This window comes from Palaemon carinicauda, chromosome 20, assembly GCF_036898095.1.
Source record: "Palaemon carinicauda isolate YSFRI2023 chromosome 20, ASM3689809v2, whole genome shotgun sequence".
Taxonomy (NCBI): Eukaryota; Metazoa; Arthropoda; class Malacostraca; order Decapoda; family Palaemonidae; genus Palaemon; species Palaemon carinicauda.
In genome coordinates, this window is record NC_090744.1 from 32,214,840 (window position 1) to 32,242,618 (window position 27,779).

Below are 27,779 nucleotides of genomic sequence, written 5' to 3' on the forward strand. Positions count from 1 at the left end.
CAGCTTGAGAAGGGTTTGGGAACAGGAACCCTTTGTAAATTTGGGCACAAATGGATGCATTATCACCTTATCGTTACCAAGACCTTTAACAAACCCTCTGGAAAACTAGCAAAGCAGAAGTGCTTTAAGCATTTCCAGTAGGTTGAGAAGCAGGTGTGATATTTCTGTCAATCACATCCTCTAGACGGGAGGAAATTCAGGTGAGTGACTCATCCCTTCTCCTCTACATCTGTAGAGGGTAAATTATCATAGGAGAGAACTCATGAAAGAGTTCTTCATGCAAGTACAAGGGGGAAATCACCCAGTATTTCTGTAGTCACTCAACCCAAAGGTAGGGGAGGTCTTGTTGTAATCCAGTAAAACTTATGGAACTATAGGAGTGTTTATTGGGGAGGCAGCCTTCTCATGGATGGGGAAGTCTCTGAAGGCATTGTCTTTATTGATCTGGAAGGCAATGTAGGAATGGCTATGTTTACACTGTTGCTATGATTGTTTGCTGGGAGCCCCCGTAGTTGTCATAATAAGGTAGCCCCAATTATTTCACCCTATGTCTAGGATTCCTAAGGAGTCTTATTTGTTATATCTTAATCCACAGATCAAGAAAAGAGGCAGTTTCTTTCTGTGCTGAAGTGACACCCCTGTAGGAGGGTAAAAGAGGGCAATCACCAAGAACAATTGGTAGAGGAACACCGATTGAAAGATCAAAGACCAGTCTCCAATTCCCCATAGACTATTCTATTCGTAAGAGTAGACTGTAGGAGTCTGTAACCTCTCGGAGGCCTTCATTCCTGCCAGTAAGGGTAGATCATGAGCAAAATTGCCAAGCAAGTTTGGAACGATGTGTCACCCCCATACTGACCAGCATGTACTTGCTCACAGAAGCTGGAAGTCATGGAATTCTGTGACCCTTTCTGCCTTTTCTCCTATTCCTCTAACTGGAAGGCCAGGTCTTTGGTGAACAGAAGGAGGGCTGTCCAAGCTTTTCAAGGGAAGGAAGAGCCTGGAGTATCCAACTGGACCTGTGGGTCACTGGATTCTTTCTCAGCATTTGCTAAAGGTGCGATGTGGATCTCAGAATAGTTATCCTTACAGGAGTGGGCCCTTTGCAGTAACTGATCAGTGGAAGAGACCTGTTTGTGTCTTCTTCCACCATTACAATCCTTCTACAGAAGGAGCACTCTGAAGGAACAGGTAATTGGAAACAACTCAACAAGTTCCCTGAGCACACAATCAAGAGTGGATGAGGTGGCACTCCTTCTGAAGCTCATGATCATATGTAGCGGTGCTCAAGTAAGAGCACTCAATCATGAATCAGGTGAGAGGGTGTTCCCTCAGGAGTGTGTAATTGTGAATAGGTGAGAGCGTGCTCCCTTAGGAGCGTGTGATCGCAAACAGAAGTGGCGCTCCCTAAGAGCACAAGATCGCAAACAAGTGGACTGCACAATCGCGAACAGATAAGTACGCGCTCTCTCAGGAGCATTTGAGCACATAGCCCCATGCTAACGTTATAGTAGCCCTCTAATGCATGAGTAAATAATCTCAAACAGGTGAGATTGTGCTTCTGTAGGAGTAAGTGACTGCAAACAGGTGAAATGGCACTTCAGTAGGTGTGCTCAATTCCAAGCAATAAGGTGCCGCTCCCTTAAAAGCTCGCAAGAAGATAGTAGCATGCTAATGCGTAGTAGCACACTAAGGGGTGCACGCAAAATAACATGTAATCTCAATGTCTCTTTCTCTGTCCTTGGTGAGGGATTGATCAACACTCTCCAATGGAGAGAAACGGTAGGAGTCACTTATAAGTAACTCTTGTTGATTGGTCTTAAAAGACTAATCATCCAAAAAGGTTGACAAAGTTTAATGAATGCGTGGATCTCCTGTTGGCGTTAAGAGATGAAGGTGCGGTACAGATGAAGGAATAACTTATAAGTTCTCTTTCTATCAACAGAGTAAAGACATTTCGTTTCTAAGTTATGATGCCATTGTCATAACTATTACACACTAGTGAGGAAATAAACAGCAAAAGGAATACTGTTAACAGGAACCTAAGTGTATATCAACAGGTTACCCAGAAACTGTCAGTCAGCTAGACTTCTTGGAAAAACTGCAAAACCTTTCATCTCCCTTAAATTCCGTCACACACAACGAACTGCTAACCATAAACTAGAAGAAAAAACAAATAATTAATATGGTTAGTTGACGGTGCTGGGAGTACATCCGTATTCTCAAGCAGCTGAAAACAAAAGGCGCTACTTAGTGTATTGGCTGGGTGGCAAACTTCTCGGCCACCTACCATTAACTACGAACAACTTGTTGTAAATTTTTAATAGCCAAAAAACCCAGCCAAGTTGAAAGCATACTCCTATTAAAGGACGAGGGTTTATATTTGTATAAGAACGAGCAGGTATTAACTATGCTATTAAATATTCTAACCAAACCATCGAGTTGAAAACCTGAAAAAATCGTAGCGTTGCTCATCAATTTCCTTACAAACATGGAATTTTCATTATAAAATGAAATTTTATTGCATACTTACTGAACAATTATACAGCTGTAGGTTCCCTACGAATGGCAGACAATAGATTCAAACTTCCGCGGTGGCGCCGCCATTGCTGATGTTGGTGACGTCATCTCCCTCCACTCGAGGGAGCTACAGGTACAACTGTCCAGGTAACATCAATTCGTTCTGCCCAGCCATCCACCAGTAGGGAGGAGGGAAGGCTTAGATTAATAATTGTTCAGTAAGTATGCAATAAAATTTCATTTTATAATGAAAATTCCATTTATATTGCAGTGTCTTACCAAACAATTATACAGCTGATTACCCATTGCAAGGATGGGGGGCTGTGGATGTAAGTTTTACTTCAACAATAACATAAGATTCTTGAAAATAAAGTATACCCAAAAGCACTGTTAGTGCCTGTTGTACCTTACCTTGTAAGAGAGCTACTGCAGGAGAATACTGCCTCTGGTCGGTGCTCATCTTACATAGTAGAAGGCTTGGAATATGACCAATGGGTGCCTCTACATGGAGTGGAAGATCCTCATGGTCATGGTGTTCACCGCTGACTCCACGAAGATACAAAATATCGCCCTTGCCCTGGGCTAAGACCAGAAATAACCAACATGAAAAAACTGTCACCGAAATAAAAACCTTTACCCACCAAATCTAACACTAAAATGACTGGTGAATACTCCAGGTACATTGTACCCCCAGACTTCTCTTTAACTCATCAACCTTGATACAAGGCGAAACATAGGCTAACAGAGGGAGCAACCCCCTATGTTGTTCCTCCCAACACCATGCCAGCTACCGAAAGTGGACCGAGAGACTTCCAATCTTCAAATACTGTCTCGATTTCTTTCAAATAATGCGTAGCAAACACAGATTTAGACCTCCAAAAGGTACTTTGTAGGATAGCGGATAGCGACAAGTTGTGTCAAAAAACGAGAGAAGTCGCTACCGCTCGAACTTCGTGCGCTTTCACTCTCAGTAAAGGAAACACTGCGTCGTTAGCTTGAGAATGTGCTTCTACAATTAACTCTCTCAGAAAAAAGGAAATAGCGTTTTATGAGAGGGGACGAGAGGGATTTTTAACAGAGCACCACAAACGATTCGACTGACCTCTAATCTTCTCTGTTCTGCGGAGGTAATATCTTAATGCCGGCACGGGACATAAGAGTCGTTCTTCTTCCTGGCCTATCAAGTCTGTCAGGATTTTTAGAACAAAGTTACGTGGCCACGGATTAGAAGGGTTTTTGTTTTTCGCGAGAAAATTGAGTTCCACAGAGCAAACTGCGTCGCCTTGAGAAAATCCCACTTTTTTGTCCATCGCGTGTAGCTTGCTAACTCATCTAGCTGATGCCAATGCAACTAAAATTAACGTCTTCTTGGTGAGATTCCTCATAGACGAAGAAAGTAACGTTTCAAAGGGAGGACCCGAAAGCCGTTTAAGAATTATATCGAGATTCCATGCTATCGAGCCCTTTGACGATTTGGAAGTCTCGAACGATTTAATTAGATTGGAAAGATCACTATTCGTGGATAGGTCGTCCTCTGTGTTTAAAGACTGAAGCCAGCATCGCTCTGTATCCGTTAACAGTCGAAGGCGCTAAACGCTTAACATCCCTTAAGAAAAGGAAATCAGCTATTCGTTCACAGATGTTTCAGAAGAAGAAACTTTAGTCTGTCTACACAATCTTCGAAACATTCCCCATTTAGACTGATGTAGTCTGTTAAAAGAATCTCTTCTGCAGTTCGCGATAGCTTCTGCAGCTCGTCTCGAAAAACCTTTCGCTCGGACGAGACTCCTGACAGTCTGTATCCTCTCAGTGCCAGAGCTGATAATCCTTCGTGGAATCTTTTGAAGTGCGGTTGTCTGAGTAGACATTTCTTTAACGGAAGAAGTCTGGGGAAGTCTACGAGCAAGTCGAGGAGATCTAGGAACCATTCTTTCCTTGGCCAGAATGGAGCGACTAGTGTCAGAGAAACATTTTTGTGGAATGACACTTTGTTCAGCACCTGTTTTATTAGGCAGAACAGGGGAAAAGCGTACGCTTCCAGGCCCGACCAGTCTAGTAACATTCCATCGACTGACCATGCTGCAAGAGGGTCGGGGACTGGAGAGCAAAACAGCAGAAGGCGGTTGTTCCTCGAGGTTGCAAAGAGATCTATCATTGGCTTTCCCCAAAGTTTCCATAAGTCTAGGCAGACCTTCGCATCGAGAGTCCATTCTAACGGCAGTACTTGATGACGGCGACTTAGTCCGTCCGCCAACACGTTCATTTTCCCTTGAACAAATCGAGGGATCAGCGTAACCTAAAATTTTTCTGCCCACAGAAGCAGATCCTTTGCAAGGTTGTAGAGGGTGAAGGAGCGCGTTCCCCCTTGTTTCCTGAAGTAGGAAAGTGCTGTTGAGTTGTCTCCGTGAACTGCTACCACCTGTCCCGTCACGAGATGAGAGAATGCCTGAAGTCCCAGGAACACTGCTAATAGGTCCCTCACGTTGATATGAAGAGAGCGCTGCGTTTCTGACCATTCCCCCGACGTTTCGTTCTTCCCAACAGGGTTCCCCAACCTGCATCGGAGGCGTCTGAAAAGAACTGAAGGGTTGGGTGGAGCGGACGAAGTGAAAGACCCTCTACCAGTCTTGGTTCTGAAAGAGTCCTCCTTGATTTCGTCTGAAATTGAGAATATTGTCGAGTCCGGTTGAGTCTTTCTGCACCATGAAGCTTTCAGGGAGAATTGCAGGGGCCTCATGTGCAGCCTTCCGAGTTTGACAAACTGTTCCACCGAAGCTAGAGTTCCTAACAGACAGGTCCAATGGTTGGCGGAACAGGACTTGCAGTCCAGGAAGTCCTATACTACTTCCAGACACGACTGGACTCTCTTTGATGAAAGAAAAGCCCGAAAAACTCGAGAGTTCAGTCATCCCCAAATAGAGAATGTTCTGAGTTGGAATTAGCCGGGATTTCTCCTCGTTTATAAGAAGACCTAACGAATGAGTTCATGAAAGAGTCCTCTTGAGATCCTTCATGCACTGACTTTCCGAAGAGGAGTGGAGAAGCCAGTCATCTAGGTAGAGTGACACTGATGCCCAGGAGGTGTAACCACTTTCCCAGAGGAGTCAACACTCGCGTAAATACTTGCGGTGCTGTCGAGAGGCCAAAGCAAAGAGCTCGAAACTGGTAGGTCTTGCCCATGAACACAAACCGAGGTATTTCCTGGAGTCCTGGTGACTTAGAATGTGGAAGTATGCGTCCTGCATATCAAGGGATACCATCCAGTCCCCTTGACGAAGGGATTCCAACACTGAACGAGTCGTTCCCATATTGAATTTGGTCTTCTGGACGAACAAATTCAGTGCACTTACATCCAGTACGGGCCTCCAGCCCCCCGATGACTTGGGGACTACGAACAGACGGTTGTAAAACCCCGGGGATGGTCTGTCGCTTATCTCCTCTATGACAGCCTTCTGCACGAGAATCTCTATTTCTCGGGTTAAGGCTACAAACTTCTCCGAGCCTGGAGAGTAGGCAGGTAATGTGATGGGAACATTGGATAGAGGCGGAGTGTCTTTGAAAGGAATGGAGTAACCGAACCGGAGAACTTGGGTCACCCAGGGCTCTGCCCCTCTGCGACTCCATTCCTCCCAAAAAAGGCTCAATCTGCCCCCTACCGGAGCATGAAGGATTGAAGAATCACTAGGATGATTTCGTGTCGGGTTTGGTCGAAGACTTGGTTGGGTGTCGTAAATTCGATCGAGGCCTGACTAACGGTCTAGACCTACCCCCTCGAAAGGGTTTCTTCTGTAAAGGTGATTCCGAGGTGGTAGTCGTCACAGTCGAGGGTTTAACCCGCTTAGAAGACTGGGCAAGCAAGTCATTAGTAGACTTCTTTTCCAGTGCGGAAAGAATCTTGGCCACTATTTCTTCGGGAAACAGAAGATCCTTGTCGAGAGGAGAAAACAAAAGGGTGGACTTCTGAGGCGAAGCGACTCCTTTCGAAACAAAAGAACCCCAGAGCTGTCTTTTCTTGAGAGTCCCGAATGCAAAGAGAGAGGCCAGCTCATCGCAACCATCCCGAACTGATTTGTCGGCAAATGACAAAACCCCAAGCCAGTCCGATGCCAAGTCTTCCTGAAGAGTAGGGCAATCATCTATTTTTGTAGCGATGGTTCCGTTCATCCAGTCCAAGAAACTCATAATTTCTAAAATCTTGAAAATATTCTTTACCAAATGGTCCAACTCGGGCGATGTAAAGAATATTTTAGCTGCTGCAAACGCGGACCTCCTATTTGCATCCACCAAGCCAGAGAAGTCCCCCTGGGAGGAGACAGACACTCCCATAGAGGAGGCTTCTCCGGTTACGTAGAACCTATAGCTCTTCTTAATAAGCTTCGACGGAGGATAGGCGAAAGTTGCTTTCCCCAGTTCTCTCTTGACCTTCAACCAATCTTCTTTATCACGAAGCTAATGTTTAGCAGCCTTGGAAAGAACGAGCTTTGGGAGAAGAGGATCAAAATTCTTCCTTCTCATTCGGAAGATGGAAGCAGGCGACCTGGGAGCGGCTGCTACGAAGTAATCTGGGCACATGTCGAGAAGGTAGCGTAAAAGTTTCGAATAACACGAGAGAGGGATAGAGTCCGCTTCTAAGTCCTCCTCGTCATCCGAAGAGATAGGCTAAAGAGACGGTTCTAGATTCGACTCATTGTTCTTCGTACATTGTTTGTTTTCTTTCATCCAGTTCATCAGGCTCTTGCAACTGTCGACGTAATGGAACTAGATTATCGTCTTCTTGAGGTTAAGTCGAAGCAACTGGGGTCGTGGATTTCGACATGATCGCCAACGGAGGTCTCGCGCCAGTCAAATTATCTGTCGCATGCGAAGTCAAAGGACAAGTTTCGACAGCTTGATGAGTCGAAGATCTCGACGAACTCAGAATCGGTCGCTCCACAACCGAGTCGAAGGCAGCTGTCGCTGTCGTAAGAATACGAGGCGAAGTCCAAGTAGCTACTCTACACGACGGGCAAGAGATATCTACTTCTCTGTTCCTCTTCACAGGGGGCGGAGAGAACACCTCTTCAGTCGAACGTCTCTTCAACGGACGTGAGACTGAAGAATCACGCCACTTACGACGTCTAACCGGCGACGAATCACTCGACTCTGTCGATAACTGGTTACCGAACGACACACCTTTCCAATGGTGTTTAGTTGAATCCTGCTGTTGTACCACAGGATCGACGGAGGAAGCGACTGTCTGTGGGCAAACCCCGACAGTCTCCCTTGGACCTCCGGTATGTCTTCTCCCCGAGGCGGGGGAGCGGGACAGGGACCTTCATCTAGGAGAACTATCGGGACAAACAGCCACCCCCTCAGATTACACTGTACTGACACTTTTCACTTCACTAAAGTCTTTCCTATGAAAGACTTTACAGATAGACCTAACTGCATCACAGTATTAGCTAATACATCAAATTTCTTTTCAAATTTAGACTCGAGGCTGACAATGGTGTCAGGAGAAACTCCACGGGATATTGGCAAAAGAGTTACAGGAGCAGGAGTAGGAGGACTCAAGATCAGAGACATAATAAAAGGAGAAGGAGAAGGAATAGGAGCAGGTGCTTCGATAGAAGAAGCAGAAGCAGCTAAACTAGTCTTACTTTCAGCTCTAAGAACCGCCTTCCTCTTCCTATCTTTAATTATCTTCCCCGAGTGAGAAACAAAAACTTTCCACTGTTGTTCACTCCAATTCTTCCATTCATCACAAGTAGATTCTCTAGAGCACTCACAACCCCTACACTTAATGCACTTAGTATGCGAATCATAAATTAAATTAACTAACCTAGTTTTGCACCCTCCGGCGCAAAACCTAGCTACTGAAGGACTAGAGTCCGACATGATAGAAAGACCACAAAATTGCAGAAAAGAAATTAAGCTTCAATCCTACAAACACAGAATTGAATACTTCACCGATATTGGAGAGATAATACTTCCCAACAAATGAATAAAAAAATCTGCACCGACCACTGATGTTCACCAGAAGCCGGCAGAGAACGAACTGATGTTACCTGGACAGTTGTACCTATAGCTCCCTACATCGGCAATGGCGGCGCCACCGCGGAAGTTTGAATCTATTGTCTGCCATTCATAAGGAACCTCCAGTTGTATAATTGTTCGGTAAGACACTGCAATAAAATTTCTTTCATATTTTTGTGACAATCTAAGGGCACGAAAAACACGTCCGAACGTTCACGCGTGCTATCAAGGAATGATGGGAGAAGGATAGGTAGTGGTGGTGGTGGTGGTGGTGGTGAGGAGGGGGGGGGCAGTAGCTGTAGTGAACAACATCTCGTAGTAACGGGGGATTTTGAAGAGGGAGAAGTCTAATTGGAAAGGGACCTCTGGAAGTGGTATCACTCGCCCCAGTTTTAATACCGACACCCTTTAGGGGTGAGCGAGCTGGGTATATTCCTAGCATTCCATGCAGCTTTTTTCTTTAGTATATTCAGCAGTATTTATACCTTTGAAATGGTGCTTAGAGGAGCATTTCACTGGGCGACACAGGTTCCTCGCCCAGAAATAGATTTTTCCTTCGTCCAAATCCCTTCTTTTTACTTTTTATTATTTTTTATTTTTCATGTGTATAAACTTGGCAGAGGTTTCAATACTGATAATGAAACAAATTTGATGCTACAGCTAAATGACTTACCATAAACAATTCAGTACACAAGTGAAAAAAATTTTCCATATTGATGCTCTCAAGGTTAACAGACTCTGCCATACGCTGAACATTCCTACGTTCCTCGGTTTCAGCAAATGCATCTGCTAATTTCCTGAGTTCCTGTCCAACTCTGAATAAGGCAGGATTGCGGTATCTGAAATATATAAAGTGAATAAGTATAATTATACAGGTACATCCAGTGGCCTCCTAAATATTATTTTCTTCGGTATCATTGATAATATAAAGATTCCCTTAAAGGCTTTCTATATAAACATTAAAAATCAACCCCAGGGTAACAAATATCTAGGGGACATCTAAATATACAGTAATAGATATGAAACTGGGAGAGAAAAAAGTCAACTTTCTCACTGAAAAAGTCTTCTTTCTTCCTTTTCCTGAGACTACTAAAAGTCATCTATAAATTACTGGGTAAGAACTAAGAAGTCCCTTTGTCTAATAAGTGTCTTCCCTAACGCCCACTGGAACATTAAGAGCCGTCAATACCTGTTGATTGTACTTCACCATACTGTAGGTACATCTGTCCCCATTACCAATTATCCAAGAAGAGAAGCAACAGATGATGTTCTTGCTCTGAACAGGTATAACTTTTGTCCAAGAACACCATGTGTTTACATCAATGATTCTTGAAATAAGGTTAGAACTCTTATAACAGTTTATCAAAAGAGGTAATTGCAAATAAGATTTACCAGCTTTAAGGGGAGTATTTGACAAAAAAATTGAAGAATCAATTTTTCCCAATATTTCACATACGGTCTTGTACTACTTTTGTCTATATTCTCCGAAAATTTTATTGAAAAATTTGCAATAGTTTTGGAGATATTAGACTAAAGCATTACCCTAATATCATTAAGAAAAATGACAAATTCGGAGATAATTTGTATTTTTCCTAACTATACAAACCTTAGCTATTTAATATGGGTAATTACTTTCGGCGTAGTTGAAATGACGAGCCATTAGAATTTTAATGAGGGTTTACTACCCCACCGCTAGTTAGCGGGAGGGGGGGGGTAGGGAGGGTAGCCTGGTAACCCCCCCCTCACACACCTGTGTGCTGAGCTCACTTAGCTTAGAGGTAGGACTTCATGGGGGATAGGGCTGGCGGGCAAGTTTGATTAAATAGCTAAGTTTTGTATAATTAGGAAAAATACAAATTATCTCCGAATTTGTCATTTGTTCCGTAACTGATATACAAACCACGCTATTTAATATGGGTGACTCAACCCTTAGGAAGGGTGGAAAAGTCCCAGCCATACTGGCTTTTGGCTTTGCCCAGGGACTCATTATCTGAGTGTGTCAGCACTCAACAATAAAGAGTCCCTGCACCTCGCTCGCACCTTGCTATGCAAGGGCTGCGGCCTACATAAGCTGTGTGTGAAGGATTATGTGTGACTCGTCCTAGGAAGTTGACCTGAAGTTCTTAGATGGAAACTTTAAGCTAGGACTCTCCCAATACCACCTCGTCAGGGTATGGGGACGTGACAGTATCAACTTAATACTGGGAACACAAGGAAACATGGTTTACCTGCAGTGGTTTGAGGTCAGCTGTGCAGAGAACCCAGGATGCAGCTTTCCCCAAGAGAGGGGAGGATGAAGAAAAGAATATGGGCCAGACATACCTTTTCTTTCATGCAGACTAAAACCAGGTAACAATGCCCTCAACCCTCTGCTACTTGTCCATTAAGGAGCCTGAGGTTCAAACCAGCTGTTGTGCAGCCACCACAGGGCCGATAGAGAACGTATCGAGCCTCCTGTGGGTCACGTCTTGCAGGTAGTGGGCTGTGAAGGTCGTCTGATGCTTCCACACCCCTGCTTGTAGAACCTGCGTCGCTGAGAAGTTCTTCTTGAAGGCCAGGGACATAGCTACGGCCCTGACATCATGCGCTCTAAGGCGACATGACAGAGGAGGGTCAGGATTCAGGGACAGATGGATCACCCTACGAATCCATGCCGAGATGGTATTCCTGGTGACCCTCCTCTTTGTTCTCCCAGTGCTCACAAACAAAGCTTGCACTTGGGCACGAATGTAGCCGTTCTTTGAGATATAACCTCAGACTCCTTACTGGACACAGTAGGGAATGGTCTGGGTCATCTATTACAGAACGAAGACTCGAAATCCGGAAAGAGTCGAATCGAGGATCCGGCACTCCCGGATTCTGTGTCTTACTCACAAACTCCGAGACTAATCTGAACGTTACCTCCCCTCATCCCCTTGCATGGGCGATGTCATACGAGAGACCATGAAGTTCACTGACTCACTTGGCCGAGGACAAAGCTAGTAGGAACACCGCCTTCCAAGTTAGGTGGCGATCTGAAGCCTGGCGAAATGGTTCGTAGGGAGGTCTCACTTCCGACTGAGGGCAGGTAAGATCATATCTTCGTCTGAGTAAAGAAAGTTCCAGCAAGGAAGAAATGTCCACTCCTTTGAGCCTGAAGGCTAGACTTAAGGCTGAGCGATAGCCTTTCATTGTCGAGACTGAAAGGCGCATTCTTCCCGCAAATATACAAAGAACTCCGCTATTGCTGGAATAGTGGTATCGAGTGGAGAGATACCCCTCACGACTCCAACCACAGAAAACTCGCCACTTTGCCTGGTAGACCCCTGCGGATGACCTACGCAGGTGTCCAGACATCCCGTTCGCAACTTGTTGCGACAATCCTCTCTTAGTGAGGAGATGCTGGATAGTCTCCAGGCGTGAAGTCGAAGCAAAGCTACGGCTTTGTGAAAGATGTTGGCATGTGGTTGTCTGAGTAGTTTGTGTCACAGAGGGAGTTCTCCCGGAAGTTCCGTTAGGAGTTGCGGAAGGTCGGGAAACCATTCCGCGTGATGCCATAGCGTAGCTATAAAGGGTCATCGAGAGATTGACCGATATTCTGGTCTTGTTGAGCACCCTCCTCCTCAGACAGAACGGGGGAAAAGCGTACACGACGGTGCTGTCCCACCGTTGTTGGAAGGCATCTTGCCAGAGTGCCTTGGGATCTGGGACTGGGGGGCAATACAGCGGGAGTTTGACGTTCAGCGCTGTAGCGAACCGATCCACAGTCGGGTAGCCCCACAAAGTCAGGACTTTGTTGGCTGCTGGATAATCCAAGGACCACTCGGTACTCATTATCTGAGTCGCTCTGCTCCGACTGTCAGCGAGCACATTCCCATTGTCTGGAATGAAGCGAGCCGATAGAGGAATCGAGTGGACTTCGGTCTATCTCAGTATCTCTACTGAGAGATGGGATAGCTGCTTTGAAAAGATACCTCCTTGCTTGTTGATGTAAGCCACTACTGTGGTTGTAGCTCATCACACCACAGAGTGATCCGCCAGGTCCTTGTTGGAACTGTTGTAAGGCCAGGAAGACGGCCTTCATCTCTAGCAGATTTATATGGAGGCACTTTTCCGATTCTGACTACAGGCCTGAGGTCCTGTGGTACAGAATGTGCCCCCCCAACCCCCTTCCTTTGAGGTGTCCGAAAACAGCATCCAATCCGGGGGAAGGAACGAGAAGATCCATTCTTCTATGTAGGTTCTCGCCTGTCACCCACCATTGGCGGTTCGTCCATTCCGCAGGATCCATAGGGATCATGATGTCCGGGGAATCGCAGCCTTGATTCCACTAGGACTTGAGTCGCCCCTGGAGAGACCTCATCCTGAGGCGACCGTTGAGAACTAGACGAGCCAAGGGTGAAAGGTGACCGAGGAGACGTAACCACGATTGGGTTGGAAGCTCTTCTCGTCTGAGGAAAGGGCTTGCGACTCTTCTCAGCCTTGCTATCCTGTCGTCTGATGGAAAGGTCTTATGGAGATTGGTGTCTATAATCATGCCTAGGTGAACCAGTCTTTGATTGGGCAGTAGAGCGGACTTCTCGAGACTTACCATGATCCTTAGATCCTTGCCAAGTCCTAGAAGTTTGTCTTGGTGTCAAAGAGGGAATGACTCCGAGTCTGCTAGGATCAGGCAGTCATCCAGATAATGGAGGAGACGGAAGCCGATCCTGAGTGCCCACGATGATATTAAGGTGAACACTCTGGTGAAACCCTGTGGTGCTATGGAGAGACCGAAACACGGCACCTTGAACTGGTACTCCTTGTTGTCTATGCTGAATCCTAAGTACTTCCTTGAAGACGGATGGACTGGGATCTGGAAGTACGCGTCCTTCAGGTCCAGTATACACAAGAAGTCTTGCGGTTTACTGCAAGACTGACTGTGCTTGCGGTCTCCATGTTGACCGGAGTTTGCTTTAATCTGGACCTTTGCCCACAGAGTTCGGCCCCTTGTTGATCCCATGGCAAGGGTGCTAAATGACACCGGATTCGTCCTCAGGGGAGGTAGAGATGTTGTGAACAGGACGCGATATCCCTGACTGATTACGGAAATCGTCCAGGAAACGGCCCTGCGTTGCTGCAACCTGTCTGCGCAACCTTGTAGGTATCCCGCCACTGGCAGACATGCAGGAGAACTGCCAATCATAGCGTTTGCAGCCTCGGCTGCTCCTTCTAGGATTCTTCCCTCCCCTGGGGGACTTCTTGCCTTTCTTGTCCTTGACCGGAAAGGGCTTAGACCCCACTGTCTTAGCTGCCGTTGTTTTGTTGGGACGTGGCTGCTGAGGTGCTGGAGGTTTCTAGGGCTTGAATGTCAAAGCCCTATATAGGAGGGAGTATTGGTGACTTCCTACACCTCTCAGCCGCCTGCTTCACGTCCTTAGGCTCAAAACAGGTTCGTTCCCATAACGAAAGAATGTCTGAGCCTGTAGATTTTGGTGCTAGTGGACTCCCTGTATTCTCTTGGAGTCCTTTGACTCCTTCCCGGGAGGGATGCAGGACTCCAACAACGACGGAGGCAGGCTCTTCTCCACCTTTATTCGAGAAGACTTTACCGCGCGAGGTGGGGTTTCCCTCAATGATGTGATTGGGGAATGTCTCACCACCCGTGACTCTCCTGAGGGCGAGAAAACTTCGTCCGAAGGTGAGGGAGAAAAATTCTGAGGGGGGAGAGTGCCTGCCTCGAAGACTTACTAGGAGACAGCTACGTCCTTGGAGAAGTTACCTCGTCCGAAATTCCTCTTTTCCTCTTCGGGGGAGTAGCTGCAGCCAAGGATTTGTGGCTCAACTCAGAAAGAACAGCTTGAAAGCCTGTGCTACCGCTCTGATTAGAGTCCCAAACCAGGCTGCCGGCTGCGCTGTCAGACACTCCCTCTGGAGGGGAAGTCGCCTGTAAAAAGATAAGATAAGGACGGCATGTCCCTGGGCCTTTCTGTAACCTTCCCCCTACCGGCAAGTGCACTGTTTTGTGCTGAGGGGGGGGGGGGAATGTGGCGATGACGCCCTTACCGCGCATTGTCCGGCAGCCTCGCGCAGGGGAGGGTATTGGCGATTGCGCTAGAGAGCGCGCTGGGTAATACCCGGAGGACGCGCGCAAGAGACTGTCGAGGCGCTGATGCGTGTGCGCGCGGGCGCACGTGAATACCCTGGGCTCGCGCACATGAATACCCTGGGCTCGCGCGCGAGCGCACGTGAATACCCTGGGCTCGAGCGCGGGAGACTGTTGAAACCTTCGCGCCCGTGCACACGGGCGTGCGAGACTTCATAGAGTGCGCAGGAATCAGATTGACGTGTAGGATCAGAATAAAGAGCCCGTGAGAATGTTGGCACGCGTGCGCGCGGAGGACTATCGGTGCGCGCGAGCGCGCAAGACTATTGGCGCGCGCGTGGGAAACCATTGGTACCCGTGCGCGGAAAAGATCATCGGTACTTGCGCGCGTAAGAAAATCGCCGGCGCTAAAAGATTGTCAGCGCTTGAGCGCGCAAAAAGATCGTCGGCGCTTGCGCGCTTAAGAAGATCGTCGGCGCTTGTGCGCGTAAGAAGATCGTCGGCACTTGCGCGCGCGGGAAACCATCGGTGCCCTCGCGCGGACGATCGTCGGCGCTTACGCACGTAGGAAGATCGTCAGCGCTTGCGCACGAAAGAAGATCGTCGGCGCTTGCGCGCGTACGAAGATCGTCAGCGCTTGCGCTCGTAAGAAGATCGTCGGCGAGCACTGGCGCGCGCTTCACGCACTAGGTTGAATGGTCAGCTGACATGATGATCACGAACTGGGATGTGTCCTTAAAAAAAGGGCGGGCATCCCCCGATGAGGACCGTAGGCAGGTCTGCTTAGAGTCCAGAGCCGAAGTCCTTCGTTGCAGTGCAAGGTTGAGCTGGTAGATCGGTAGGTCAGCTGGCAGGACGATCAACAGTGGAAGTTCTGCTTGATCCTCCGAGGCGGGTTGTCTATGAGAGACCTCTCCCGCGAACGGGAGAGGTGCCCTTCGTAGAAGAGACTTGGAGACACTCGCAGGCTGAAGCACTGGTGAGCGCCTGTGCGCTATCTCAGGAAACTCCAACGATGTGTGCTGATGTGCATGTGAACGTTAGCGCACAATGGAGACCTGGCGCTTAAGGGAAGTATGTGCAGTATTTGCCCATACGCCGTTTTTTCCCGAAAGGATCGATGCCTGTTAACAACAGGATGCGATGGTGCCCACAACGCGTCAGCAGACAGGAACGGAGACTGCAGGTCAGCAGGTCTAGGAGATGGCGAACAATTCTGCGGAGAGGTCCGGATCAGCAAGCTGATCTAATCAAGAACAATCCTCCGAAGAAGTGTCTCTATGAGTGGCCTCTCTCGCGAACCAGAGAGGTGAACACTTCGTAGAAGAGACTTGAAGACACTGGTGATGGCGCCCCTTAGGGCCGTTGGATCAGCAAGTTGACCTATAAGGAGCAATCCTCCGAAGAGGAGTCTCTATGGGTGGCCTCTCTCGTGAACGAGAGAGGTGAACACTTTGTAGAAGACTTGCCAAGACTGTGCTCCACCCCTGAAGGAAGAGAAACTCAGCAAAGTGGAAGAAAGTCTGGCCGAAGAGCAGCACAGTAGTCGACGGCGATGAATTATTAAGGTCTGAGAAGTTCTCTCTCTGCAGGGAGATCTCACACCTGGGGAGGGAACCTCCCTCGGAAGGGAAGTTACCCAACCCCTGGAGGCGAACCCCCTTTAGCATTCTAAGATGATCTGAAGTGCTGGCATGTTGTCACGGGAGAACTTCTAAGAGAAGAGACAACGCCCATGACGACGTCCTTTGAGGGACGGCAGCGACAGCAGACTCCCCAGGCACAAACAGGACAGCTCTGCTTCGTTGGCACTCTTTAGTCAAACGAAGAAAAACTGCATAGTTAACTGGGAAAATAAAATAAAAAAATTATTTTAACAGAAATTCCCCAGGGAGGAACTCCGAAGAGTAACCCCGAGGGAAAGCAAAAAATAAGAATTAAGTATGCGCCCTCCTCTCCCACTGACATTCACGAGAGAAGGGGGAGGGCGGAGAAACTGTAATAAAAACAGAATTATAACAGAATTATAATTATCTAAATCATCTGAGAATGTTCACTAAGTGAGAACCGCTGACCCCCCGAAGGGAAGTATTCCCCACGGAGAAAGCTGAAAAGTTAAATATACAATTAGATTTCATTAAAAACAATTGAGACCAATAAACGGAATAGCAACCCAACCCGCAACGGGAAAGGAGCTTCCGTAATAGTACGTAGTAGTAGTAAGGGGTGAACGACCCCGAGTAGAGAGAGAGACCGTAGTCAATCTAAACTCCCACATTCCCTTCGCTGAGAATCCAAGTTCCCCATAGGAAAGGAGGAACAGCGAAGATAATAGATGAATGAAGAAAGTCCAGCGATGACGATTCCCTACGGCGGCCTAGTTAACGGAAAAGCCGAAGGAAAGACCGATGGATCAAGAGGGAGAGGCCGTCCCGGTGGAACCGTGGTGGCCTTGCACTACGCAAGTGTCGTTGGCATACATCACACACACAGCACAAACACTGAAAAGAAAACTTACTACATTTCTATACACAAATATATACATAAACATGATATTTTAATTATAAAATAAATTTTTGAATATACTTACCCGGTGAATATATAGCTGCAACTCTGTTGCTCGACAGACAAACTCTACGGAAAAAACTCGCCAGCGATCGCTACACAGGTTGCGGGTGTGCCCAACAGCGCCATCTGTCGACCAGATACCCAGCTCTTATGTAAACAAAGACTCAATTTTCTCCTCGTCCCACTGCGTCTCTATTGGGGAGGAAGGGAGGGTCATTTAATTTATATATTCACCGGGTAAGTATATTCAAAAATTTATTTTATAATTAAAATATCATTTTTAAATATTTAACTTAGCCGGTGAATATATAGCTGATTCACACCCAGGATGGTGGGTAGAGACCAGTAATATATGTTTACATTTTATGAGCTAAGAGTTTTTTATTTCATTTTAGAAGTTATCAAAATAACAAAAACAAAATAAATAGGTACCTGGTAAGGAAGTCGACTTGAACAATTACTCTGCCTTTTAAGTACGTCTTCCTTACGGAGCCTCGCGATCCTCTTAGGATGCTGATCGACCCCTAGGAGCTGAAGTATCAAGGGTTGCAACCCATACAACAGGACCTCATCAAACCCCTAATCTAGGCGCTCTCAAGAAATGACTTTGACCACCCGCCAAATCAACCAGGATGCGAAAGGCTTCTTAGCCTTCCGGACAACCCATAAAAAACAACATTTCAAGAGACAGATTAAAAGGATAAGGAATTAGGGAATTGTAGTGGTTGAGCCCTCACCCACTACTGCACTCGCTGCTACGAATGGTCCCAGTGTGTAGCAGTTCTCGTAAAGAGACTGGACATCTTTCAAGTAAAATGACGCGAACACTGACTTGCTTCTCCAATAGGTTGCGTCCATTATACTTTGCAGAGATATATTTTGCTTAAAGGCCACGGAAGTTGTTACAGCTCTAACTTCGTGCGTCTTCACCTTAAGCAAAGTTCGGTCTTCCTCACTCAGATGTGAATGAGCTTCTCGTATTAACAATCTGATAAAGTCTGACCAAGCATTCTTTGACATAGGCAAGGATGGTTTCTTAACTGAACACCATAAAGCTTCAGATTATTATTATTATTATTATTACTATCCAAGCTACAACCCTAATTGGAAAAGCAAAATGCTATAAGCCCAGGGGCTCCAATAGGGAAAAATAGCCCAGTGAGGAAAGGAAATAAGGAAATAAATAACTGAAGAGAACAAATTAACAGTAAATCATTCTAAAAAAAGTAACAACGTCATAACAGATATGTCATATATAAACTATGAACAACTTCAAAAACAAATATGTCATATATAAACTATAAAAAGACTCATGTCCGCCTGGTCAACAATAAAGCATTTGCTCCAACTTTGAACTTTTGAAGTTCTACTGATTCAACAACCCGATTAGGAAGATCATTCCACAACTTGGTAACAGCTGGAATAAAACTTCTAGAGTACTGCGTGGTATTGAGTCTTATGATGGAAAAGGCCTGGCTATTAGAATTAACTGCCAGCCTAGTATTACAAACAGGATAGAATTGTCCAGGGAGATCTGAATGTAAAGGATGGTCAGAGTTATGAAAAATCTTATGCAACATGCATAATGAACTAATTGAACGACGGTGCCAGAGATTAATATCTAGATCAGGAATAAGAAATTTAATAGACCGTAAGTTTCTGTCCAACAAATTAAGATGAGAATCAGCAGCTGAAGACCAGACAGGAGAACAATACTCAAAACAAGGTAGAATAAAAGAATTAAAACACTTCTTCAGAATAGATTGATCACCGAATATCTTAAGAGACTTTCTCAATAAGCCAATTTTTTGTGCAATTGAAGAAGACACAGACCTTATATGTTTCTCAAAAGTAAATTTGCTGTCGAGAATCACACCTAAAATTTTGAAAGAGTCATACAAATTTAAAGAAACATTATCAATACTGAGATCCGGATGCTGAGGAGCCACCGTCCTTGACCTACTTACAATCATACTTTGAGTTTTGTTAGGATTCAACTTCATACCCCATAACTTGCACCATGCACTAATTTTAGCTAGATCTCTATTAAGGGATTCACCAACCCCAGGTCTACATTCAGGGGATGGAATTGATGCAAAGAGAGTAGCATCATCTGCATATGCAACAAGCTTATTTTCTAGGCCAAACCACATGTCATGTGTATATAGTATGAAAAGTAATGGGCCAAGAACACTACCCTGTGGAACACCGGATATCACATTCCTATACTCACTATGATGCCCATCAACAACTACTCTTTGAGATCTACTACTTAAAAAATCAATAATAATGCTAAGAAACGACCCACCCACTCCCAACTGTTTCAGTTTGAAAACAAGGGCCTCATGATTAACACGGTCAAAGGCAGCACTAAAATCAAGGCCAATCATACGAACTTCACGACCACAATCAAGGGATTTCTGTACTGCATTGGAGATTGTAAGAAGGGCATCACATGCTCCAAGGCCTTTACGAAAACCAAATTGCAAACTAGGGAATAGATGATTACCTTCAGCAAACCTATTAAGACGTTTTGCCAGAAGACGTTCAAAAACTTTAGATAATATGGGAGTTATGGAAATTGGGCGGTAATCAGTGGGACTTGAGCTACCACAAACACATTTACATAGAGGAGTAACATTACCAATTCTCCAACAAGTGCTAAAAGCTCCTCTTCTTGCTAACTTGCGCAAAATAACAGATAACTTTGGAGCTAAGAAATCTGCTCTCTTTATAAAAAACAAAGGAAAAATACCATTTGGGTCTACACCTCCATAAGCATCAAGGTCCATCAACAGAGCTTTAATCTCACGAGATCGAAAAGCTAAACTAGTTAGTTTAGCCTCAGGAAAACAGGAATAAGGAAGTTCAAGTTTTTCATTACTCTGTTTACTGTCAAAAACATCAGCCAAAAGGGTTGGCCTCGTAAAGGTTTAGTACGCTTTAAATAGAACTTAAGAGCTCTAACAGGGCATAAGACTCTTTCTAGTTCATTGCCTACGATCTCCGATAAGCTGGGAATATCGAAAGATTTAGGCCAAGGCTGAGAAGGCAGTTCATTTTTGGCTAGAAAACCAAGTTGCAGCGAACAAGTGGCTTTTTCCGACGAAAATCCGATGTTCTTGCTGAAGGCATGAATCTCACTGACTCTTTTAGCCGAGGCTAAGCATACCGGGAAAAGAGTCTTAAGAGTGAGATCTTTCAGGGAGGCTGATTGTAACGGCTCCAACCTGTCTGACATGAGGAATCTTAGTACCACGTCTAAATTCCATCCAGGGGTAGCCAAACGACGCTCCTTGGTGGTCTCAAAAGACTTAAGGAGGTCTTGCAGATCTTTATGTTTGGAAAGATCTAAGCCTCTATGCCGGAAGACCGATGCCAACATGCTTCTGTAGCCCTTGATAGTGGGAGCTGAAAGGGATCGTCCTTTTCTCAGGTATAAGAGAAAATCAGCTATTTGAGCTACAGAGGTACTGGTCGAGGATACAGAAACTGACTTGCACCAGTCGCGGAAGACTTCCCACTTCGATTGGTAGACTCTAATGGAAGACGCTCTCCTCGTTCTAGCAATCGCACTGGCTGCTTCCTTCGAAAAGCCTTTAGCTCTCGAGAGTCTTTCGATAGTCTGAAGGCAGTCAGACGAAGAGCGTGGAGGCTTTGGAGTACCTTCTTTACGTGTGGCTGACGTAGAAGGTCTACCCTTAGAGGAAGACTTCTGGGAACGTCTACTAACCATCGAAGTATCTCGGTGAACCATTCTCTCGCGGGCCAGAGGGAAGCAACTAACGTCAACCTTGTCCCTTCGTGAGAGGCGAACTTCTGCAGTACCTTGTTGACAATCTTGAACGGTGGGAATGCGTAGAGATCCAGATGTGACCAATCTAGGAGGAAAGCATCTATATGTATTGCTGCTGGGTCCGGGACTGGAGAGCAATAGATTGGAAGCCTCTTGGTCAGCGAGGTTGCAAAGAGATCTATGGATGGTTTACCCCAAGTGGCCCAAAGTCTCTTGCACACATCCTTGTGGAGGGTCCATTCGGTTGGAATTACTTGCCCTTTCCGACTGAGACAATCTGCTATGACGTTCAAGTCGCCTTGGATGAACCTCGTTACTAGGGAGATGTCTTGACCTTTAGATCAGATGAGCAGGTCCCTTGCGATCTCGTACAACGTCAGTGAGTGGGTACCTCCTTGTTTGGAGATGTACGCCAAGGCCGTGGTGTTGTCCGAGTTAACTTCCACCACTTTGCCTCGAAGGAGAGACTTGAAGCTTTTCAAGGCCAGATGTACTGCCAACAGCTCCTTGCAGTTGATATGCATGCTCCTCTGACTCGAGTTCCACAGTCCTGAGCATTCCCGACCGTCTAGTGTCGCGCCCCAGCCCACGTCCGATGCGTCCGAGAAGAGAACGTGGTTGGGAGTCTGAACAGCCAGGGGAAGACCCTCTCTTAGGTTGATATTGTCCTTCCACCAAGTCAGACAAGACTTTATCTTTTCGGAAACCGTGATCGAGACCGCTTCTAGCGTCTTGTCCTTTTTCCAGTGAAAAGCTAGATGGTATTGAAGAGGACGGAGGTGTAGTCTTCCTAGTGACACAAATTGTTCCACGGATGACAGCGTCCCTACCAGACTCATCCACAGCCTGACTGAGCAGCGTTCCTTCTTCAGCATCTTCTGGATGGATAGCAGGGCTTGATCTATTCTGGGGGCTGATCGTCTTGTTGTTCAGCAACGTCCTCATCAGAGGGTTCCTCATCCGAAAACTGATGAGGAAATGGCAACGGAGTGGGTAACGTCTGGCTCGCTGAGTCCGGTCGCACTGGTGCATGCGTGACGGAGCCGGACGCAACATCATGGAACTGCTGCACAGTCTGTGAACTGTCAACAACCATGGGTGTGCGAGGAAGCACAGCGTCCACCCGAGACTGTCTAGACCGTCTGGGTTGTGCAGTCAACACCATACCGGGTTGCTGAGGTTGACGCACTGCGTCAAAACAAGTCACCTCTGCTGGTTGTTGAACGTCCTGAACGTCAACAACCACCTCCGAGCGTCGCTTAACGTCAACGTGCGGCTGGCAACCCACACTGGGTCGCATCGGTGGAGGAACCACCTCAACTGGCAGACGCGAGAAGGTTACCTCAGCGTCAACAGGGCGCACAACCGACCGGTTGGAAGGTTGTTGGCCAGAAGGTTTGGCAGCAACCTTCTCCACATTAAAGTCCTCTATCAAGGACGCAAGCTTGGACTGCATGTCTTGCAGCAAAGCCCATTTAGGGTCTACGGGAGCAGGTGCGGCAACAGACGGGGTTAGCGACTGAGGCGGTACCGCTTTCCATCCCTGAAAGCCTTGTTTATGCATGACATAATTGTACAGCAAAACTTCAAAGGCTCGAAAACAGCTGTGAAGTTGACCTGTAAAAAACTTGGAGCGTCTCCTGGCCAGGCGCCAAGGAGAGTCTACGAGATTTGAGAAGTCTATCTGGGCAGAGGCATGAACTCCCAAGCCGAGAACTTCTCTCGTGTCCTATTAGACTCTCGCTCTATAAGTCAGTTTAAAAGAAGGGAAAGCAAAGGCTGTATCCCCCAAACTCCTCCTGGTGATAAACCAGTCGCCTAGCCAACGTAAAGCTCTCTAGGAGAGCGAGAGAGCACTAGCTTAAAAACAACGGCTTCGAAGTAGCTAGGCCTAGTGTAAGCTCTGACGTTTAGGCGAACGAGGAGCAGCAGTTACAATAAGATCCGGACAAAGATCCTTAAAAAAAATCATCATGATTTAATTAAAGTCCATAGGAGGCTAAGCAGCTTTAGGCTCCTCTCCATCTGACAGAGTCCTCAAGGGAATATCAGTAGGAGGGGGAACAGCAACTTCCTCATCTACAGGAACCTTGTCCGATAAAAGCTGAGTCTCAAGCAAGGGAGAGACCTACCGTGGTGGCAATGCTTTACAAGCAGAGTCCACACTCACTGGTGCATTAGTAGCGGACCAGAACGCAACGTCATGTAACTGCTTGACAGTCTGTGAACTGTCAACAACTGAACTGTCAACAACTGAACTGTCAACCACAACAGGTGCGTGAGGACGCAAAGCGTCCACTCGAGACTGCTTTGACTGCCTAGACTGAGCAGTCAAAACAACTCTAGAATGCGGAGGTTGACGCACAGCGTCAAAACAAGTCAACTCCGATTGTTAGCGAACGTCTTGAACGTCAACAGGAGCATCAGCAAGTGGCCTAACGTCCAAATGCGGCTGAAAATCCACACGAGACCGCATCGAGTGTGGTTCTAAACAACCTGACTGACGTGACTTAGCTACGCCAACGTCAACAGGAAGCACAAAGGAACGTTAGGTTGGCTGAAAGCCAGGATATCGATGAGATAAACGGCTAGACTCAACGGACTAATCGGCAGAATAGTCTTCCATAAGGGAGGCAAGCATATTCTGCATGTCTTGCCATACAACCCATTAAGGATCAACGGAAATGGTTGTGGTAAGAGACGAGGGTAACGTCTGTGACCGCAACACTTTGCCAACAAAAAAGACTCTCGGAGTCTGTGTTACGCTTTTGTTAGGCGGCGAGCAGTTATCCGATGACTGCAAAGGGTCAGAGCTGTCCTAATGGCTGTAACCAGGATGCTGGACCTGTCCTGAAAGGACTGACTTTCGCTTAAGGGCTTCGAAACCTTGTGACAGGTTTCTTATGCGAAAAGCCTTCAGATGACGAGGAGAAAAAACGTCTCTCTCGTCTTATGGTAGGGGAGATCTTGGTAAGATACACCCGATACCATAGAGGGAAACGTCTGTTCGTTGATCAAGGCCTCTCGAACCCATAAGTCGTTCGACATTACTTCTCCCCTGTTTGGGAGCTTGCAAGAGGTCCCGGACTAGGTGAACGACAGGCACGAACAGACGAACCCTCGGACGCAACACTGTAACACTTTGCGCAATATCACTTTATCACTTCGATTTTCTGTTTTGCACTTATTTCACTGAAATCGAAACTTTTACTGATTTCTACCTGAAGCACGCAATTCTACCCTTATCAAAAGGTAGTAATTGCGAAATCAGTCGTATAATGCAAGCTCATTAATACCAGCAAAAAACAGAAAACATATTTTAAGATAAAAATTTCAGTGGCTGGGGAAGAGACTAAACACTAGTTCCTTCAAAACTACGTTTTCAATCTCTAACCGCACATAGCCTGGGGACGAGAATAAAAACTAAAAACGTTTTATCCTTTCTCCCCGTACCGAGACTAGGGACGAGAGTAACTCGAGAACAACGTTACCCGCTTGAACGGAACGTTTTCTCTCCTCTCTCTCCCTCCGTCTCTATCTCTCTCTCTCTTTCTCTCTTGATTTCGCACCTAAAAGAAGAGCCCAATTACATTTCGTCAAAAAAACATGTTATTTGACCAAAGGAAAAAACTGAAAGGTTTTTCAATTAAAAAGTTCCTTTAAAATAGAATTTAAAACATTAAGCTTAGAAAGAATGAACAAAACGTCAGAATCGATTTACTCTTTCTGCAAAGTGAAACCGTGATACACTCTCTCTCTATCGTAACGATAGAGCGCATGTTGAACGTCCTGAACGTCAACAACTGCGTAGCATAAATAAACTAAACGTTAATTCATCTTTGAAAAAGGTACGAAGACTATTCAAAGAAATTCTTTCATAAAATATTTCATTTAAAAAGTTTTAAATCCTTAGCTCTTTAAAAGCTATTTACGATATAAAGGGCTCAACGTTGATTAACTTCGGTTTCCAAGTTTACTAAAAGCCTAAACACACTTCCGTCTAAGGGAAGGGTCGGCCATTTAAAAGTGAAAGAAAGTCCATACTCTCATTGTCACCAAAATTAAATCTATCCAAAACGAGTTCAAGATTTAAGATGAAGATAAAACACCTGCACTGCGAAAGCTCAAACCAGAATATAGTACTTCACCAAATATGATGGGAAAAACTCCAGGTTTCAACAGCGAGTAAAGTACGTCTTGTCGACACGTCGACAGAGAGATAATTGAGTCTTTGTTTACATAAGAGCTGGGTATCTGGTCGACAGATGGCGCTGTTGGGCACACCCACAACCTGTGTAGCGATCGCTGGCGAGTTTTTTCCGTAGAGTTTGTCTGTCGAGCAACAGAGTTGCAGCTATATATTCACCGGCTAAGTTAAATATTTAAAAATAAAGAATGTTTATATATATATATATATATATATATATATATATATATATATATATATATATTACAAGTGTAAGAAAAAGTAAGTAAAAAGACAAAAAGCATTAATTGCTGTCAAAGAGGCGAGGCTGAGAGCGGACATGTCCGCCTACCACCCGAGCCGATAGCAAAGTGAGCTCAGCACACAGGTGTGTGTGTGTGCGTGTGGGGGGGGGGGGGGGGGTTACCAGACTACCCTCCCTAACCCACGCTAACTAGCGGTGGGGTAGTAAACCCTTGTTAAAATTCTAATGGCTCGTCATTTCAGCTACGCCGAAAGTATTTACCCATATTAAATAGCGTGGTTTGTATTTCAGTTACGGAACAATTGCATTTTTCACATACAGTAACGTAATGATAACTTCAACCGTAATTTCAATTAAGCTATCAAAAAGCATATCTAATTACAGTATATGGCAACACTATGTTTTGGCAATAGCGTAAACAGGGAAGGAATGATATAACCGACTGCTGTAGCAACTCGGAACTCGACATTGTAATACGTATCATTCCAAATGCTCCAGTGTTCTGACTCCCTTTCCATTTTGCAGTTATTTCTTTCATTTCTCTTCCGTTTGAATACATCTATGATCAGGAGAAACAATGCTAAAACCGAAAAAATGTATGCAACATCTGCGTTCCATAAGAGAAAGAAAGAAATTACTTCATGAAGATGAAAGTAGAAAGAAACAACAATATGAAGAGAGAGGAAAGAAAGGGACCAGGAGCTTTAATATATAAAATGTAATGTAATATACATAAAGTAATAATCACAAATAACACAAATATGATATAGCATATCATATGTCATAAAACCCTTAAAATGTATAACAAACAGATAAATGGACAGACAAGTAAAAAGTATCATCCTAAAACTTTGGAGGCCTATTTCTCAAAACTATACTTATCGACCTTCAAATGGAAACTCAAGACGTAATAAATTCACCTCTCAATGAAACAAAAAACAAATGAAAGCTAAATAAATCGTCTCCTAAACTATAGAATTTTTTTTGTCCCCCCCAAAAAAAATGTAGAAATTAATTTTTCCATGAAATTGATCCAAGATTTTTCAAATATAAAAGAATATTAATAAAAATAAACAATTATAAAAAGAAAAGAAATACTCTATTACTTTATTCTAATATGTAATATCTGTCAATCACGCAAATTTCAGCTCTTAGCTTGCAATAGTTATGGCGGAGTTATTTTTTGAAGAATTTTTGGTGGTTAGCGGTACCAGCAAAAGGGGGGAGGGCAAAGGAAATATGAATACCAACCTTTTCGGTATACATAAACTAACCCACTCCCAAAACTTCAAGCTAATTCATGCAAAAAAAACAGCGTTATTAATATAAAACAATTTCTCCAAATGCTTCCCTTAAGCTCTCAAATTTAGTTAAAAATCACGTTGGTCCCAAAACACAGACAGATAATTACCCTTGTCGTAAGATGCTTGTGTTGGGTTTGGGAAGACTATTTCTATGCAGAGTTTCAGAGGTAAAGTTGCTTAATAAATCTTGAGCGTCATCTTCTATAGTATTGTCGAATGGTGGTGGCTGGGGTCCATAACCACCACCTCTTAAGTTTAAAGGCAGGATTCTTGTCATAGATTGAAAGAATGAAGGGTCTTCCCTAGGGGGTAAGGGCTGAGGGCTGCACCATGAATCTCTCCGATCTGATGGATAGTTCGGAAGTCTTGGCAATCTGTCATACTCTGTAAAAAGTAGTGTATTGAGTTTGCTTTCATTGAATAAAGATATGTATAAATACTGCAGTGGCTTCCTTAAAAGGGCATTATAAAAACTAAATATGTATGTCCATTGAAATCTTCAGAAGTTATAGTTCCTTACCATATTTTGACTGGAAACTGTATCTCTAAAAATTAGAACTGAAAACTTGGAAAAATTGCAAAATACTACTAATCTTGCTAACATAAACAAACATGAACAATTTTACAAGACAAATTATTTCCATTCAGTATCCCTATGTCTTCCTAGCCTAGCACAGTATCCTGAAGAAAATTTATAACGAAAACTACAGTACTTAACTAAAACTTCTACCTGTATGAGATTTTTTTTAAGAAATGTACTATTAACAACATACCGTATAGAACAGTAATATAATAAGATTTCAACTTGCATTGAACTGTTTTTTTGGGCTCAGGCAATGTCATCCTGATGGAAGGTTTCTATAGGTAGCTTTCTAAGGGATATTTGGCTACAGTGATATTTCCAGAGAAGTGACCTTCAGGTCTCCAGAATTCTTACTCCTGGCACGAATATCCTTAAAATTTCTCTTAAGGATATCGCATAATATCAGGGGACGTATATCTTGATACGACACATAGCAATGTTCACCCCAAATAGTGTTTTCGTTTCGAGGGGGAAGAGT

The 27,779-nt window shown here is 45.1% G+C and overlaps 1 protein-coding gene across 3 annotated transcripts in view; it reads right to left on the reverse strand.

Annotated features, from left to right (window-relative positions):
- Positions 1-27,779, reverse strand: part of LOC137660269 (uncharacterized) — a 68,951-nt gene that overhangs the window by 15,698 nt on the left and 25,474 nt on the right. For all 3 annotated transcript variants that reach the window (XM_068395032.1, XM_068395030.1, XM_068395031.1), the window contains exons 3-4: positions 26,826-27,102; positions 9,209-9,374 (exon numbers count right to left, since the gene is read on the reverse strand). In XM_068395032.1, coding sequence (XP_068251133.1) covers positions 9,209-9,374; positions 26,826-27,102 — 443 coding nt within the window. The remainder of the gene's footprint in view (positions 1-9,208; positions 9,375-26,825; positions 27,103-27,779) is intronic.